General features: G+C 41.4%; 1 protein-coding gene across 1 annotated transcript; it reads right to left on the bottom strand.

Moving 5' to 3' along the window:
- Positions 1 to 6,017: 6,017 nt before the first annotated feature.
- Positions 6,018 to 7,780, bottom strand: neurod6b (neuronal differentiation 6b). The gene is given in 3 exon segments (XM_030074872.1): positions 6,018 to 7,038; positions 7,507 to 7,579; positions 7,582 to 7,780. Coding segments are annotated over 3 exon segments (1,293 nt in total).
- Positions 7,781 to 16,325: the final 8,545 nt, after the last annotated feature.

Here is a 16,325-nt window from a genome sequence, read left to right on the forward strand (position 1 = left end):
CAAGCGTGCACCCACAGATGAATCTGCTGCATGCATGCGCCCCCCCTCCACAGAGACACACACACACACACACACACACGCACATGCACACACACCCACACACATACTGAAGGGGGGTTCAGCTCCTTAAATCTGTCTAATTAAAACACTAAATCCCTCTACTCCCCTCGTCCCCCTCACCCCACCACACTCCTCACTTCCCAGCACACACACACACACACACACACACACCAACACACCAACCCACACACACTTGCACCCCTCCTCTCCCCCCTCACCTCACCCACCCCGCACCCCCATTCCGCAGGAGAAATGATTATTAGGAATTTAATGGGGGAACGTTTCCCATCCCACACCATCTGGGGCTTGGGAATGGCACAAAATTTGGGGATGCTTGCCGACACGGCCGAGAACATTATTTTAATTTTTCAAGACCGATGTTTTAGATTTCCAACATAGCAGAAATGCTCAAAGACTACAATAAATTATCACTATATTGCGTATAATATAAATATTCATTTGTGTTTATTTTTTTTTAAAAATATATATACATACATATATTTCTGATTGGTGTAGTGGTTCATTCAGCTATGAGAAAGTGTATGGAACTTTCCTCAACTCTTGGTGCTGATCATTTCCAGTCTCCCCCTATAACTCATCGCTATAGAAACGCAGTGCATCTTTTTCACTAATTATGGTGCCACGTCTATGATTGCAAAAGCGTCCCTCTATACCTCCTCCACACCATATATCGCTCATTCTTGTCCATCACTTCCCACACAGAGTTGAGCCATATGCTCGCTCTGCCTCTCTCTCTCTCTCTCTCTCTCTCTCTCTCTCTCTCTGTCTTTCTCTTTCTCTCTCTCCTTCAGGCCTAATGAGCTGCATGAATGTAGGGGTACTTGTACACATTTGACCCCGTGCTAAACTGCAGCTCATCGCCACACAGATACCCCGCAGTCCCCGCTACCCCAGCCCCCTTCCCTGCAACTCCCCTAGAGGGATCTGAACCCCTTCTGCTCCCAACAAACACACACACACACACACACACACACACACACACTTGCACACATACACACACACACCACCCAGCTTGGCACAAAAAGCAGTAACAAGACTGACAAGATGAGGATGTTAGTGAATGGGACAAATGAGGGTTGGAGTGTGTATGTGTGTGTGTGTGTGTGTGTGTGTGTGTGGTGGCAGGGTGGCTAAAGGGGTTGCTTTTAGAGCTCCAAAGACCCCCCCGATGTGATCCTCCTCATGAAACAGAGGATGTAGAGATTAATGTGACAAACAAGGGTGAGTGAGGGAATGGAGGCTGAAACATAACCCTTCTCTCTCTCTCTTTAACCTCCACACACCTCTCCTCTGTACATTTTAACCATTTTGACAAGGCTCCGATCCAGGCTAACTTCTACATCCAGCAGAATTACTCAATCACCCAGCTATCTTGCTTTTCCTCACTGCTAGAAAGAAATTTCTCATAATCTGCATGGTGACAATTCTGTGATGATCCACATCAACATGAAGCAATCTCTAAAACGTTTTATCAAATGTTCCTTGCAGCAGCATCCACAGAGAACAATAAACCCAACAAAAAAGTCAACTTTACCCAGAAAGTGATGCAATAATACGCCTCAGAGATAATGTACAGTTTGATATTTTGTGTTGTGTAATCATTACTATATCACTTTATGGAAACATGGATCATTTTCCCTGTGGGAGCTATCATGGCTTTTGTTTTCTCTGATTGCTCCTATTGGTTTTACTGTTTTAGTTGTGTGTGTTTAAACTGTGACCAAATGCACCTTTTCTTATTTGTTCCCCTGTCGAGTTTCCATGCAACACATCTGATAATGATATGAATTTGGATTATTATTACACTTAAATCATTTTCTACACATTGTTTCCTGTCCATTTCGTACTGGTTTGGTTAAATATGAAAAGATTTTTTTCTCATTTGTTGAACTTCACTGGAAAAAATCCTGAAAATGAAGAATAAAGTGTTCTCCTCTCCACGCAGACCCAAGTAAACAGTTGTTACTGAATAAGTGTCATGTGGCTACCAACTGGCTGCAGTGAACTACACTGAACTACAACTTCTGCAACAGCAATAAATGCTAGCCTGCAGATGGCCTAAGAGGGCCTTATGCATGCCAAAAGAAAAAAAAAAAGAAAAGAAAAAAAAGAAAAATCAAGATTCGTGTCTTATTTTTTACTGTCCTAAGTCTACTTCAATACATGTGTTTGTTATTGTTGGAAATATAAATTTCAGCTTTGACCTCATATATGTCTGTCTTGTTGAAATCTTATAGTAATAATACTATAGTAATAATACTAATACTAATAATAGTAATAATATGTATTATAATATCTATGTTTTTTCCTCATATCTTTCACATATATAAAAAACAGCGTACAAGCAGCAGTTTTTGATTACAGCCTTTCTCATGATCTTTTTCACTTTTACCAAATAAAATAAAACTGGCATGAACCACAAATTGTCCCTGTGCCAGCTGACAAGCCAAACATTTTCCAAGCTCTTTTCACCATTTTAAGTATCATTTAGAGACATTACAAAGGTGCATAACATGGCTTTTGGTGCCATCACATCATTTCAAAGCAAACTCACAAAATTCACCATCCACCATAGGCTGTGAACTGCTGGGGTCCCAGAAATAATAAATGATGCACAGAGGTCAACATCAGCATACACCCCGAAAGCTGTGTGGTACATTCAAGGCATTTCAATGGTAAAAATGTGGGACTTGATGCAACAAAAATGAGCCTGAACAGGAAAAAGTGAAAGAGAGAAACAGAGAAACAGAGATAGAGGCAGGGAGATGTGATTGGTGGTGGAGTTTTGGGTCTGATCATAAAATCTGATGCCCCTGTGCTCAGCAACACACTTCCTACTTGGCTTTTAATTGCATCCAAGTTTGCTATTTAATAAACAAATTTCCCTCTCTTCATGAGGTCAGATACTGAGTCCAAAATATTCAAGCCTGGCGTGTATTTTCGAGTTCTTAGTAATTCAGCATCTCTGAAAAACCAGGACAAATCTGAATTTGTTGTTCTGTTTGTTTGTTGAAAACCACAGGAGCATGCCACACGCACTGGTGGAGAGGCTCAACTTTGACCTCCAGTCGGTGATTATCACGGGGCAAGCAACCACAAATATAATTCAATTAATTCCTGACCCCTTCAAAAGGCCATATCTTCGTTTAATGCTGCTACTATGAATTTATGTCATAAATATTTCACCTGGAAAAAATCGTAAATAAAAATAGGTAGACCGACAGCGACGGTTTATCTCTCATTTGATATCTAGTTAAGTATAGTTCGTCTAATAAATCCGATTCCTTACGGTTTGAATGAGAGAACGCATTCAGTGTCAGCCTGTGCGCTGCGTTTTTTCCTGTGATTTTATTTAATTTTTAAGGACTGAGCACACATAATCTCTCTACAAAACGATATTTACAACAGAACATGTCGAGGCCTGTATTCTGACGACCGGCTGCACTCCTCTCCGTACACTGGGATGAGTGGGGTGGGCAGCCTGTCTTCTCTGGCTGACATCCAAACTCCTCATGGGCATTTTGGTCACCAGTCAGCCATCTGATCAGCTTAACTGAATTATATTTATACCGACAGGCCTCTTTCGAATAAAGCATTTCTAAAGTTTATTGTGTGAACACCAGCGGATGATTTATCAGTTTTCATTTTTTTCGCCGCTTGCTCCCTACAAATCCTCACAAATAATGAATTAAAAAGTTTTCATGGGTGTAAAAATCATCAGAATAAAGCAGATTAAGTTTTAGGCCACTGGAAGTTTTTTGTCCAACTATTTTCTTTTGAATTAATTAGATGAGATTCTGTTTTACAGGTTATAATATCTATTTAGCTCCGCATGCACAAATATTCCGTTACAATTTTCATAAAACCTGTGATCTTATACCTTCAGTAACGCCTTTATTGCCTGATAGCTCATCACAAGCTTCACAAGTTAGTTATTTCGAAAGCATTCGAAGGAAGTTTAAAAAAAAAAAAAAAAACGTTATAAGCCCGGAGCGTTTTGTTTGATTTACTTTACCAACAACTAAGAATTTCTTTAATGGCTTCCTACTGTCTGTCATTTCACAGAAAGCTAAAAGCCTCTCATAGCCTCTTTTATTGCGACAAACACATCACAAAACATCACTACCATAAAACACATTACTTCACGATTATTTCGATCCATAACGAGTTTTCAGAAAATTGTGTGTGTGTGTGTGTGTGTGTGTGTGTGTGTGTGTGTGTGATCAATAACTGAACAGAAAAAAGAAGAAAGAGAAGTTGATTTCAATAATTGTTCATAATTGAGGTCAAGTTACAAAACCAACAGAAGTTATGGGTACAGTCACCGATAATGTGCAGAAATACATGAAGTGCATCACAGCTGCCTGCTGAGGAGCCTCCTCACCAGGAGCAATGAAGGGTTTTCTGTAAAAAGTTCATGGACACATCAAACGATCCAAAACTTTCACGTCGTTGCATAATTGGTGTTCGTCAACTCTTTAATATTTAAGGCATAATTGTTCGGATTCATGTTATCTCAAAATAGGCTGTTCTCCTCGGTCCAAGTGATTTTCCATCCAGTGTTTCACAGTCAAGTCAAATACCCACACGAGCTGGAGCGAAATATACAACAATGCAACATAAACAAAGTTCAAATGCAATGGAATTTTACATAAAAGGTAACACTGTTCAATTTACATTAGTTCATTCTTTTTTTTGTAATATATTATCCACATCCAAATTTACGGACTTGTAATAAATAAGCTTAAATAAATACAATAATAATTTACATTCACCTCATTACCACACTATTTAAATGCATTTTGTTTTCACGCTGATTTTTTTTATTTATTCATTCATTTATTTACTTATTCATTATCTATTTTTACTTCCACAACAGTCCACAACTTCCTGTATTTTAGGATCAAATCAGATGACATCATCACCAGGTCTCCTAAACACATGCATGCCTCCAAAATGGCTAGAGGAAAAAATAATCTTTTAATTAATTTCGTGTAATGGTTATCATTTTAATTAGATTTATGCTATGAGACTGACGTATAAACGCCCTCTGAGGGGGGGATAGATATATATTATTTTCTAAGCAAAGATTGCATTGGGCTGCTTTGCATAGCTCAATTTACCTTTATTGCTAACAGACTGAAAGCCCAATCATGTCTGAACAAATGCAAATCAGTGAAGTTCCCTGATAAACTGAAACGTCTTTAGATTCCTCTTCCCTAACAATTCAGCTGGCTGGCTTTAGCTTGGCATGGAAATATTATCATCTTCACTGATTACTGTAGGCCTAATTAAATAATCACTAAACAAATAAACTGTCCACTGAATCAGCCTCATCCATCTCACACCATGATCAGCTTCTACCGTAGCCTACTGACGTTAATAAACAAATTTAAATACCTCAAAAAAGATACCAGGTAAATAAACGAAATGCTAAATAAATTGCGCAATACCTGCATCTCAAACGAAATACATTCTGTGGTTGGTGTGGTTTTAATGCACTGCCAAAATAAAACATCTCAATTATATCGAACTTTATAAATTTCTTAAACCAAATGAGAAAATGTGCCATCGGTTTAGATCATTTCACTTGTTTCCTATGCCAGACAACTTGTTTCAAGTGTTTCCTTGAATCGAGTGTCCTCATTTTGATTTTCGTCATCTTTCTAATCCTGCATTTTTCCAGTATACTGACACAAAACTAAAGGCAAGAGAAACTGTGCTGGGAGTAGGTGAAATCATCTCAACCTATTGGCAGCTTTTTTCTCTCTCCCTCTTTTCGAAGTAAATCAGAGTGCATATGGAACTTAATGATTTGTTAAGCTGGACATTTATGCAGTGCATTAATGTGTCCTGGAGTCCATTTCGTCCCGTTCTCGACACCTGCAGGGGAGATTGCATCATTTTTCAAACTTGAACTTCGTCCAGTTAATTGATTAATTATGGAAAGAGCCGTTAATTTCCCCCTGTGCTTGGAAGGACTGGCTGCGAAGGTGCAGGTCGTAGGGGAAACGGGCCTCTGAGGACATTCGGTACATGGAGTTGTGCGCAAGAGCCGTGCGTCCCGGCGCACTGCAGTAGCGCATGCCATAGTGGCTGCTCTTGCCATAGTCGGACGGATCGTCGTGCTTTAGGGAGAAAATCCCGTTAAAGTTCATCGGAGGGCTCAGCTGGCCGTCGAAGTGCGGGCTTCCGCTCTCGGAGGACGCGTTCTCGTAGTACGGTTCATACGCGCCGCCGTAGCTATAGTGCCGGAACGGCTTTGAGCTGCTGTCCAAGGGGCTGCCGCTGTGGCCTGGGGGCGTGTTCATGTCGGAGCCGGGATACGAGTACATGGCGTCGTAGGGCGACCTGCCAGAGAACATGACCTCTCCATTGTGGTCTGTGAGGAAATTTCTCGCGTTGAGCTGCAAACAGCCGGCCACCAAGTTGGTAGTAGGCTGGGATAATCCTTTGCACAAGGTCTGCACGAAGGCGAGCAGGTCCGGTCTCTTCCCTGCGCTCAGCGTCTCGGACAAGGCCCAGATGTAATTTTTAGCCAGTCTGAGCGTCTCAATCTTGGACAGTTTTTGAGTTTTGGAGTAGCACGGAACAACCTTGCGCAAGCTCTCCAGCGCTGCGTTCAAGCCGTGCATCCGGCTGCGTTCGCGGGCGTTGGCTTCCTGGCGCCGCATTTTGACCCTGTCCGTCTTCCCCTGGCTGCACGCTTTCTTTTTCCGGGGCCCTCGCTTTTTGGGAAGACCGTTCTCATCCTGGTCGTCCTCTCTCTCATCCTCTTCCCTGTCGGAGTTGTCGTCCTCGGCCTCCCTCATGTCTGAGCCGGACATCTCCTCCAGGTTGTGCTGTCTGTGCTCCTGCTCCAGGTTCTCAGGTAGGCTGTCGCGGGGGTAATTCGCACCGAACCGTGGCTCACACATCATATGTGGCTCTTCAAATGGCAGTGTCAACATATTTCCTGTAAAGGTAAAGGCAAAGAAATAAACAATGAAGGCAGAGTAGACGGCTGACGTCTTTTGAAGGTTGTCAGTTAATTACCTTGTGAATGGATCCTCCCAAGAGGAAAGGAAACGCCGAGATGAACTAATTGGCAAGTAAGGCCAATGTCACAGCCTGCTACCTTTTCAAAGGCATCATTTTCTTTTTGTTTGGTGTCATAAAGAAAGGCAAATAATTATTATATTTATAACCGAAAATCTTCAGCGTGGAAAAGAAAAATCTATTAAGCCTATATGTAAACATGGTATTTGGCGACTGTTTTATCCTTACAGCAGCCTGCTAACCTCCATACATTGCAAAGGGGAATTAAACCCCAAACCCATGCAGTGTAAAACCAGTATACTAAGAGTCAGATACCAATGCATAAGCCATACAAGCCCAATACTAACGATAATAGTAATCATACTAACCTGTGTTCAGCGTGCGGCATGCATGTTCCCAAATATCTCCACTCAGCCAGCGCCACAATCTCTTCTCCTGCAAACCAAACTGTATAAATAACCAAACCCAGCGCAAGGAGCCCTTTTCGCTCTATCCCGCTCTTCCTTTCTCTCTCCCTTCTCTCTCTCTCTCCCTTCCCTCTCTCTTTGAGGAATGACACTCATGCCAACCGCGGGTACCCATGCCATCTGCCGCTGACGTCTTGTGGCAGCCTAGACCACGTGTTTGGTGTCCCCAGGGACCTCCATTCCGTACCGATCATCTGGCAGCTCCAGTAATGGGCACCGGGAGGCCCGCGTTTACCGTCAAAAACACAGACCGGAGAAGGATAACAACTAATATCTGCCTCTCCCCGTGTGAGAAAGATAAATTAATGTCTTTTGTCTGGGAATGAAAGGAGTCACGGCGGACTTTTCAGGCGTTCTCAACAGGTGAGAAAGGTGGGATTACATGCAGTGTGTGTGCATGCATGTTTAGCCTATGTGTAGATAGATAGATAGCTTTATTTATTTTGCTTATCCATATTGCATTGTCATTTTCATATTTGTATTCAATGAATTACCTCTTTTAAATGAAATGACCGACAGCCACAATTTAAGAAAGCCGTTATTTTGAGAGGGGATTTAAATTGCACAGAAAAATTGCATTCCACTCTACTTGTAGATGATGAGGTGAACAAATTCCCGAGCGCAGCCTGGATTCAGCAGGATGTTTTGGGTACACCAGAGGGGCTCATGCATAGCGCTGGTAGCCTCGGTACCTCTAGACATTAAGCACACCCCATGGAAAAGGCCCGGTGGCACGCTGCCAAATCCACACTGGGGCACAGCTGGCACTGGATATGGGTATATGCACTTCTCAGTTATGTGGAACACACACATACGCGCACACACAAACGTATGCCTGCGAATGACCTTGTTGCAAGGAGAATCAATTAAAGCGACTTATCAATCTCTCTCTATTGGACATTACAACACATCGATCAGCAATATGGGCCTGGCAGCTCGCGCTCCGCCGCTTTGATTGCAGTAGCCGCTGATTGCACCTTTGCTGTGAGTTCAGAGGATGAGGAGACACGTATGATGGCAAAGGTAACGCTGCAATGACAGTGCGTGCAACGGTGGCTCCTGTGCATACATTTAACCCTAATGTGCGCGCGACAGGAGTTGAGCGGCACCACACCAAAAGTGTCACATGTGTGCACGCGCAAAATCCGAGTATAGTGTGTGAAAGCATGAAAATGAACACACACACACACACACACACACACACACACACACACACACACACACACACACACACGGACACACATAAAAAAATCAATCCCTTCATCACTGCCTTCCCCCCAAAATGCCTCAGCTGGTGTGGTGAGCGTTCTGGTCCAGCACACACACACACACACACACACACACACACACACACACACACACACACACACACACACACACACACACACACTAGCATCTGATGAGTCAAACTCCCCATCTCAGACTAATCAGTTGACTGCACTAATTGCAAATGCAAATATGCAAATTTATATTAATTAATTACTCCACTAATTAGTTCTCTTGTCTTTTCAGGTAATAAATCATGGTGTGGTTGAGAGAGAAAGAGGGAGCAGGAGAGAGATGTGGCAGTGATCTTTTGTCTGCTCAAAATTCCTGTTATGGGTCTGAAACTTGAGCGAGTGACTTTTTTTTCTTGGGACAGCTCTCTTAACTTGCAGGCGTCAGACAGTTTTTCCACAACAATTCTTATCTAATTAATTATTTCAATCGATATTTTATGGGCAGTGCTTCAAGGGAAAAAGCGTTCTAATTTGAGAGGTATAACAAATAGCAGAGGTTAGTAAATCAGGGTGTCTTGATTTTATTCGACTCTCGCTGACAGTTCTTGCCTGTCAGCTCTTTTAATTATCACATTATCAGCTTTTATAGGCACGGTGCGAGGTGCAGAACTGCAAATGAAGGTGCCACCGATCGCACGCTGAGCCGCAAGTGTTTCTCAATTGATGTCAGCACTTAAGGAGAGTCTGCCTCTGGATGATGAGTGCAAGGTTAAGTGATTCAGGAGGCTTGTGGAAGGGACTTGGTGTACAGTAAATCAACACCGCAGATTCGAGCGAGTGAAACCGTTGTGTGAACTTGGTTGAGTAGCGTGCAAATTGGCTCTCAGTTCACACGCACATGCATTAACTGGATACCAGGCGGTGACTTTAACTTTTCTATTCCATACAGTATGCTGCGTACCCCCCTGGTTTCACTGAAAGCTGCGTTATCTTGCTCTATCCAAACCTCACTGCTGGAGTTTAGAAACAAATATATTGACTATAAAAATTAGAATGACCCACACTTGGGTACCCCTCTCCCTTAACCCCTACCCACCTGCCCACCCCTTCTATTGATATCCCTGAAAGCCACTCCAACAATTAAACTCACACCTACTCTCACAAAATGCTTGAGCCTTGTCATCCTTGTTGGGGTGGCAGACACTCCATGTTAGAGCTGGATTGTGGTTGAACTATTACTAGTTTGAATCCCTGGACTAGTTGGGTGAGTAGATGCTTAACATTCTCCCCTCCCCTAACAGCTACCATCGAAATGCCCTGGAACAAGGCACCAAACCCTCCTTGCTCCAGGAGGGTTGCTCAGTGCTCATCAGTACTTGACTGTGTTACTGTTTTACCTGCCAGCTGTGAGGTGTCAATTACAATAGGAAGCTTTATTGTCCATGAAAGGGAATTTGGACCAACTAGCCTAAAAACATACATATGCACCACATAACAAAACAAAAAATGAAGCACAAAAATGAAAGACACTGCAGAAAAGTTAGGATGACCAGCTGTGTCCTTCAGTTAATGTACAACCTTTCCTCAGATATCCAGTATCCTGTTGCTGTACATAAAATTAATTATTTCTCACCTTCCTTAGTAAAAACACCACTTTGATCTTTCTGTAATGTGTGCCTTTCCCTCAAAAAATATTGCATCATTGGTTCCGACTAAAATCTCCTGAGTAAAATGTTTTGCCTGGGGCACAGCCATCCAAAACTGTCCTAGAGAGCCGACTCACACTCCAAATAACAATTACAGCACCCAGAGTATGTCCTCTTCAACGTATTGATGCTCATTCTGTGATAAAACATGAATCCATTTCATTTTCATTGTATTCATGAATGTATTCATACTATTTATTATGCACTACTTTACACGGAGGAGAATAGAGATGTACAACTGCAGCTGACTGGCAGAGATTAACCAGGAAATTGTTAAAGATGCTTTATGTAAAATTGCCGCAGGTTGATTGAAGTGAGTATCATTTAGTCTCAGCTGACAAAAAACACGGAATAAGCACGTAATCTATCAATGAGTCGGTCCAGCAATGAAAACCACATAAACTCAATCATCAAATGTGCTCACTCCACATTTTTTGTCATGACTCTAAAGGGTTCTCTCTTAAATTGACTCTCAGCAATTTTTCATAGTGTGTCTTTAAAGCAAAGGCAATAATCTCAAGACTTCAGTTAGTTTCAGTAATCCTCAGTAAATCGTTGTACTGACATGTCTCATGACAAAGTGAGCAATTTATGTGTTACAAAGGATATGTTTTGGGGGACATTGGGGCTTTATTTTTGGACTGTCCTTTAGACCTATAGTGCTGGAGAGTCAGATATAAGTCACTGCAGCTGACAAGATAAATATGATACAGAAAGATGGGTCTGGAATGGGTGTTATAATTAAATAGCACTGCAACAGGAAAAAATAACTCATTTGAAACTACATTTAATGGCTGAGTTTCAGCAGTGAGAGCGCACCCACCACCCACCCAAGGGGAGCGGCGCTGTGGACATGCAGAGGAGGGCTGAGGATTGTGGGACTGATTACCAGAGGCCAGGTCCTGGACTGGTGTCCTCCAGCTGTGCTGTTCTACCCAATTAGAGACTCCATATGCTGCCCCACTCAGCTGCCGAGTGGCCCCACCTCCCACCCACACAGGTGGGCACATTGTGTGAGTGTGTGTGTGTGTGTGTGTGTGTGTGTGTGTGTGTGTGTGTGTGTGTGCCTCTTGCTGTTGAGTTCACTGTTGCCAATCAACATTGTTGCACAAACATTCAGCTGAGAAGTTAAGAACAACCTTTCATCCATTTTCATGCCATGCCTAAGTCCAAGATACAACAGCTGACAGCAGGGTCTTTCAGGCACGCTAATCACCTTGAAGATCCTCTTTAAAATTAAGTGAGGGTCCAGTAATGGAATAATTTTTTAATCCAAGCTCATTTCCTGGCATTTACACATTAATTGAACCGTAATGCCAACTACTGCTCCTTTGATAAGAAACAGGCAGGTATTCAGGTGGGCGGCAGCGATGTGCTAATAGTATTAAAATATGGGGATATGAATAATGGATATGTTTTTGAAAATGTATAATGTAAACATGTTAGTCCTGTTTGCAGCGAGAGAGATGGGAAGCAGACATGAAATGTTGCTGGAGGCACCCTTTCCTTTTCAAAGGACGATCTGTTCGCACGCATTCAAAATGGCTGTGACAATCTGTTGTGGTAAAAGACGACATTTCAATAGCAGCGAAATAGCAGTGTGATAAATAAAAAAGGTGCAATGTTGAATTTAAGTAAAGAAAGTCACAGCTTTTAATTTATGGAAGTGCTGTGTTTAATGTATGGTGGACTGTATTCTGTAGATTATACTGTATAACAGATGACACCATGTTTCATGACAATAGTCTATATGAATACATTTAAAAAACACATCACATATATTCATGTGACTGACTGACAGGTTTGGGGACGTCTGACTCCTGTGTATTCTGCGCTGGACATCATGTTAAAGGTAACCAGTGTAGTGTGTAGCACTAGTGCCACTGAAATGCACACTGGGAAAACTGGGTCCCTGTGTTGTTTATGTAGCATGTACTTTGTGGCCACTTTGCAAATGTCTTTTGAGGTAGGAAATGCATTCAACATGTTTATTCAGCCTCAAGGACACACACAATGCGTTTTGATTAACCATTTTGAATTTAAACCGAACCAAATGTGTTCAGAAGGAAATCACTTTGGGTATGTTTAAACTAATCTCAGACACAAGATCGGGGACTTCCTGATGGTCCTGTAAGAGTGTATGATGCTGGATCAAATGGCTGTCATGGACTGCTCTGTGTTAGTGAGAGTGTATGCATTTTACTTGTCTTGCTTTGATGTATCTGTCACAGCAAACAAAAATGTTTGAGGTGGATGGGTACCAGTCTTTCCCAGAAGAACTTCTGGGGAAAAAGTTTGTTGGAGGATTTCAGTTTGGTGTCACATTTATTACACCAAAGCGACTACTTTGTGATGCACAGTGACCTACCAACTTGTATGTGTTTTGCACAGCAGCCTCACATATTCACACTGCAGTATGCTGATATGAGTTATCTTAAAATACAGCAAAAGTGGCTTGTGTTGTTTACATCAGCTAACTGGCAGACACATGGTGCTGGGCTGAACTAGAAAAAGACAGTGATACTGCACACTGCAGTGAAAACGCTGTGGACAAGATGTTTCTTCCAAATAATTCAGTGTAAATGTAAGTGTAAATAAACAAAACAATATTACAGCTTTCCTATGGAAATTCAACTCACCTGTCATAGTACTTGTTGTTCTATACCTTACCCATAACAACAACAACAATAATAACAACAACAGCAACAACAACAACAACAACAATAATAATAATCATCATCATCATCATCATCATGCAGGTCAAATAAACAATTGCCAACATATTGCATCCACAGAAACCCGTGCAGCCTCATATATAATCTGTAGGTATTTCTACCTGTAAATAGCAACATGAGCCGACTGCATACACTGTAAAGTGCATTCCATTTAATTTCCTGCTCTTCTCCCACTCGTTTTCCCTCTGACGTGGCCTACAAGTTGCCTCGTCTGAGGGCCGAGGGGAAGTCAACACAGCAAAATTAAACAATTAATGAAATGCAGCAATATTCTACCAGTCAGCAGTTGGTTACAGCTGTGCCCAATACCTGTGAACATGCCGTACAATAAGACTAACAGGAAGAGCACAGCAAATGTCACAGTAAGAGTCCTACTGCACAAAAAGACAACACCTTAGCCAACAAGTGCTTCTCCACAGAAAGCAAATTTTTTGATTTTAGTAGCTGTAAAGGAAACAAGTCTGATCTAATTCTTCATTGATGTCATTAAGTGTCATTGATTTTACATCAAAGATCCAAAAGGCCTCCCTTTGTAGTATTTTGTAAATCTTGGCTTCTACTTCAGTAGCGTTAGAAGACGTTCCCAGTGCCAGAAATGTCACTCAGAGTGATTAACAGTTTGAAAATGACAAAAATAAGGGATTTCTTATTGTCCCTATGAATAGGGCTCAAGTGCTCAGTCATAATTACATAACTAGTATTTGTCCTGTGATGCGTCAGCTGTGACAAACGTGGTCAACATAGGATCTATTTACTGATGCATTAAAGGTACATTATGTAAAACTGCATTAAAGTGCAGGCTGTTTTGATTCCAGTGCTAATACAATGTGGAATAAGCACAAAATTTGAAAGTCAGCCTTATTCACCAATAAATTACATGTTTATTCCATGTTTTTCATCAGCTGAGTCTAAACGCTCTTACCTCAGTCCACCCTGTATTTTGCATAGAGCACATTTAAGTTATTAAATTTTGGGAGCCAGCTGTAATATTTATATTTGCACAAAAGACAAGCATACCTTAAAGGGCACCTAACCACATCAGTACACAGCACAGTTAACGAGACGTGAAGACAAAGCACCGAAACCCTTCTCTCTCTTCCTCCAGTGCACCCATTTACACATTGAATCAGGCCTCTATGGCAAGTATGACACTCAGGGTTGAGATGTATACATCATTCTTTACTTGTGTGTTGTTTTTTGTTTTTTTAATCAGATGTGGAGACATAAAGTTGGGATGATTGACAATTGCGTGATCACATTTTCCTGGCTAATCTGCACTCTTGAGGTCAATATGATTCTTCCTCCCCCTCGTTCCCTCCTCAGCATTCACCTTCTCTCTGACTCTCCTACACACTTCAGTGTCATGTAGGTGAGGCTTATACTGTGTTTCCAGCTATAGTTTATTGAATATAATTACACAAAAAGTGGCTGGATGTAAAGCCTGCTACATCCGCAGGAATCTCTGACTTTGTTGTTACCAAACATGCCGAGATGCCCCATAATGCAATGCAGCTGTATATCCTCTGTGGCCATGCATCACTTTCAGTGGCAGATGAGAAAGTGATTAGAGCTGGTGGACAGTCTGATTTTAAAGGACCACAAATAAATTGCCAGTATTTATTTCAACACCACCACAATTGTTGTGAGATCACACCTGTGCAGTGTGATCTCACAACAATCCTGGAACTAATTTGCACTTTGGGGAGATTTTTTGAGTCTTAATTATATAAACCAAAGTTTGTTGCTGGACTGCAATCCCTGTTGTTTAAAAGAAGCGCTGCCCTCTCCCATTCATGGAAAAATTAAAGAGTGAGAGACACACCGAATCAAACAGAGAACATAATAACAAATGCTAAGTTTGTCTCGGTGCTTTTGAAACCATCTAGTGGTCAAATAAAATTTTATAGTGCATGCATTTAAGCGTTTACAGTGACACACAGGCTGGCACACAGATTTGTAAGCTTTAATTTACCACAGAGGTCAATGATTAGTTAGCTCGTCTTGATTTTCTTGATGTGGCTCATACAAGTACATATAAAACATATTCTAATGCTGGTTGGTACATAGTTGTGTTTAACAGAATGACATAAATGTTTGTTTCTTTCATCTGAGGACGGCTAAGATATATAGAGCTATATACTTCTAATTTACTTCTAAATGAATTGGACACAATCAAACAGTGGACACAATTAGATTACAGAGCATTTACCTCACACAGTGTCTTGGATGACAGGTCTGCGTTGTATATAATACAAGTGAGAATAAATAAGCAGGGGAAAACATGCATATCTAGAGCACCCATGACCTCAGCATGGTAGGTAATAAGCAAAAAGGATAACAAGGTGAAGAGCAGATTTCTCTGTAATAATGGTTGGTTAGTAGCTGATAAAAGGGTTAATCTGATTACTTGATTCTGACAAAGGAGGGAGAAATGTGGAAAAGTATTAAGAATAACAACAATGACAAGCTGTTAATTGGAACAATTAATAGCACTGACACGCCAAATGTTCTGTGTGTTGATCTAAACAGGAAAGTAAAATGTAGACACAATTATTATGGTTTATAGAATTGTAAACAGTGTACTTTATCATTTAAATGATATATTCTGGTTGTGGGGGAAAGCAGGTTTTTGTGGCCTGGTATGTGATGTATTTTTTGAGCAGGGGCGGCCTCAGCATTTGGAAAAAGCGGGTGAGTGCTTTAGGCCCGAGCAGAGCCTGTGTGGCAGTTTTGGCATAGTGGCCAAACTTGGGACTGCAGATCATGTGGCCTCAAGCCCAAAGTGGCATTTCCTCCTAGAGAGCCTATAAAAAAAGCAACACCTGTAAAAGAAAACACCTTGAGCACTGCACACATTCAAAAATTACTCTTTGAAATCTTTGATATGAAACAATTAACCTAAATATATTTTACAAGCCCCCTGAAGCCAGATCAAGGTGGCTTTTTCTGAGCTTACTGAAAATCCCTGAAACCATGATTTCAGCTTTGAAATCATGGCTTGAATTGAGCTTATTCAAAACATTACAATCATTTTGAAGGTGTAAGTCAATTAGAATGATTTTTTTTTTTTTTTTAACA

Source organism: Myripristis murdjan, chromosome 17 (genome assembly GCF_902150065.1).
Source record: "Myripristis murdjan chromosome 17, fMyrMur1.1, whole genome shotgun sequence".
Lineage (NCBI taxonomy): Eukaryota > Metazoa > Chordata > Actinopteri > Holocentriformes > Holocentridae > Myripristis > Myripristis murdjan.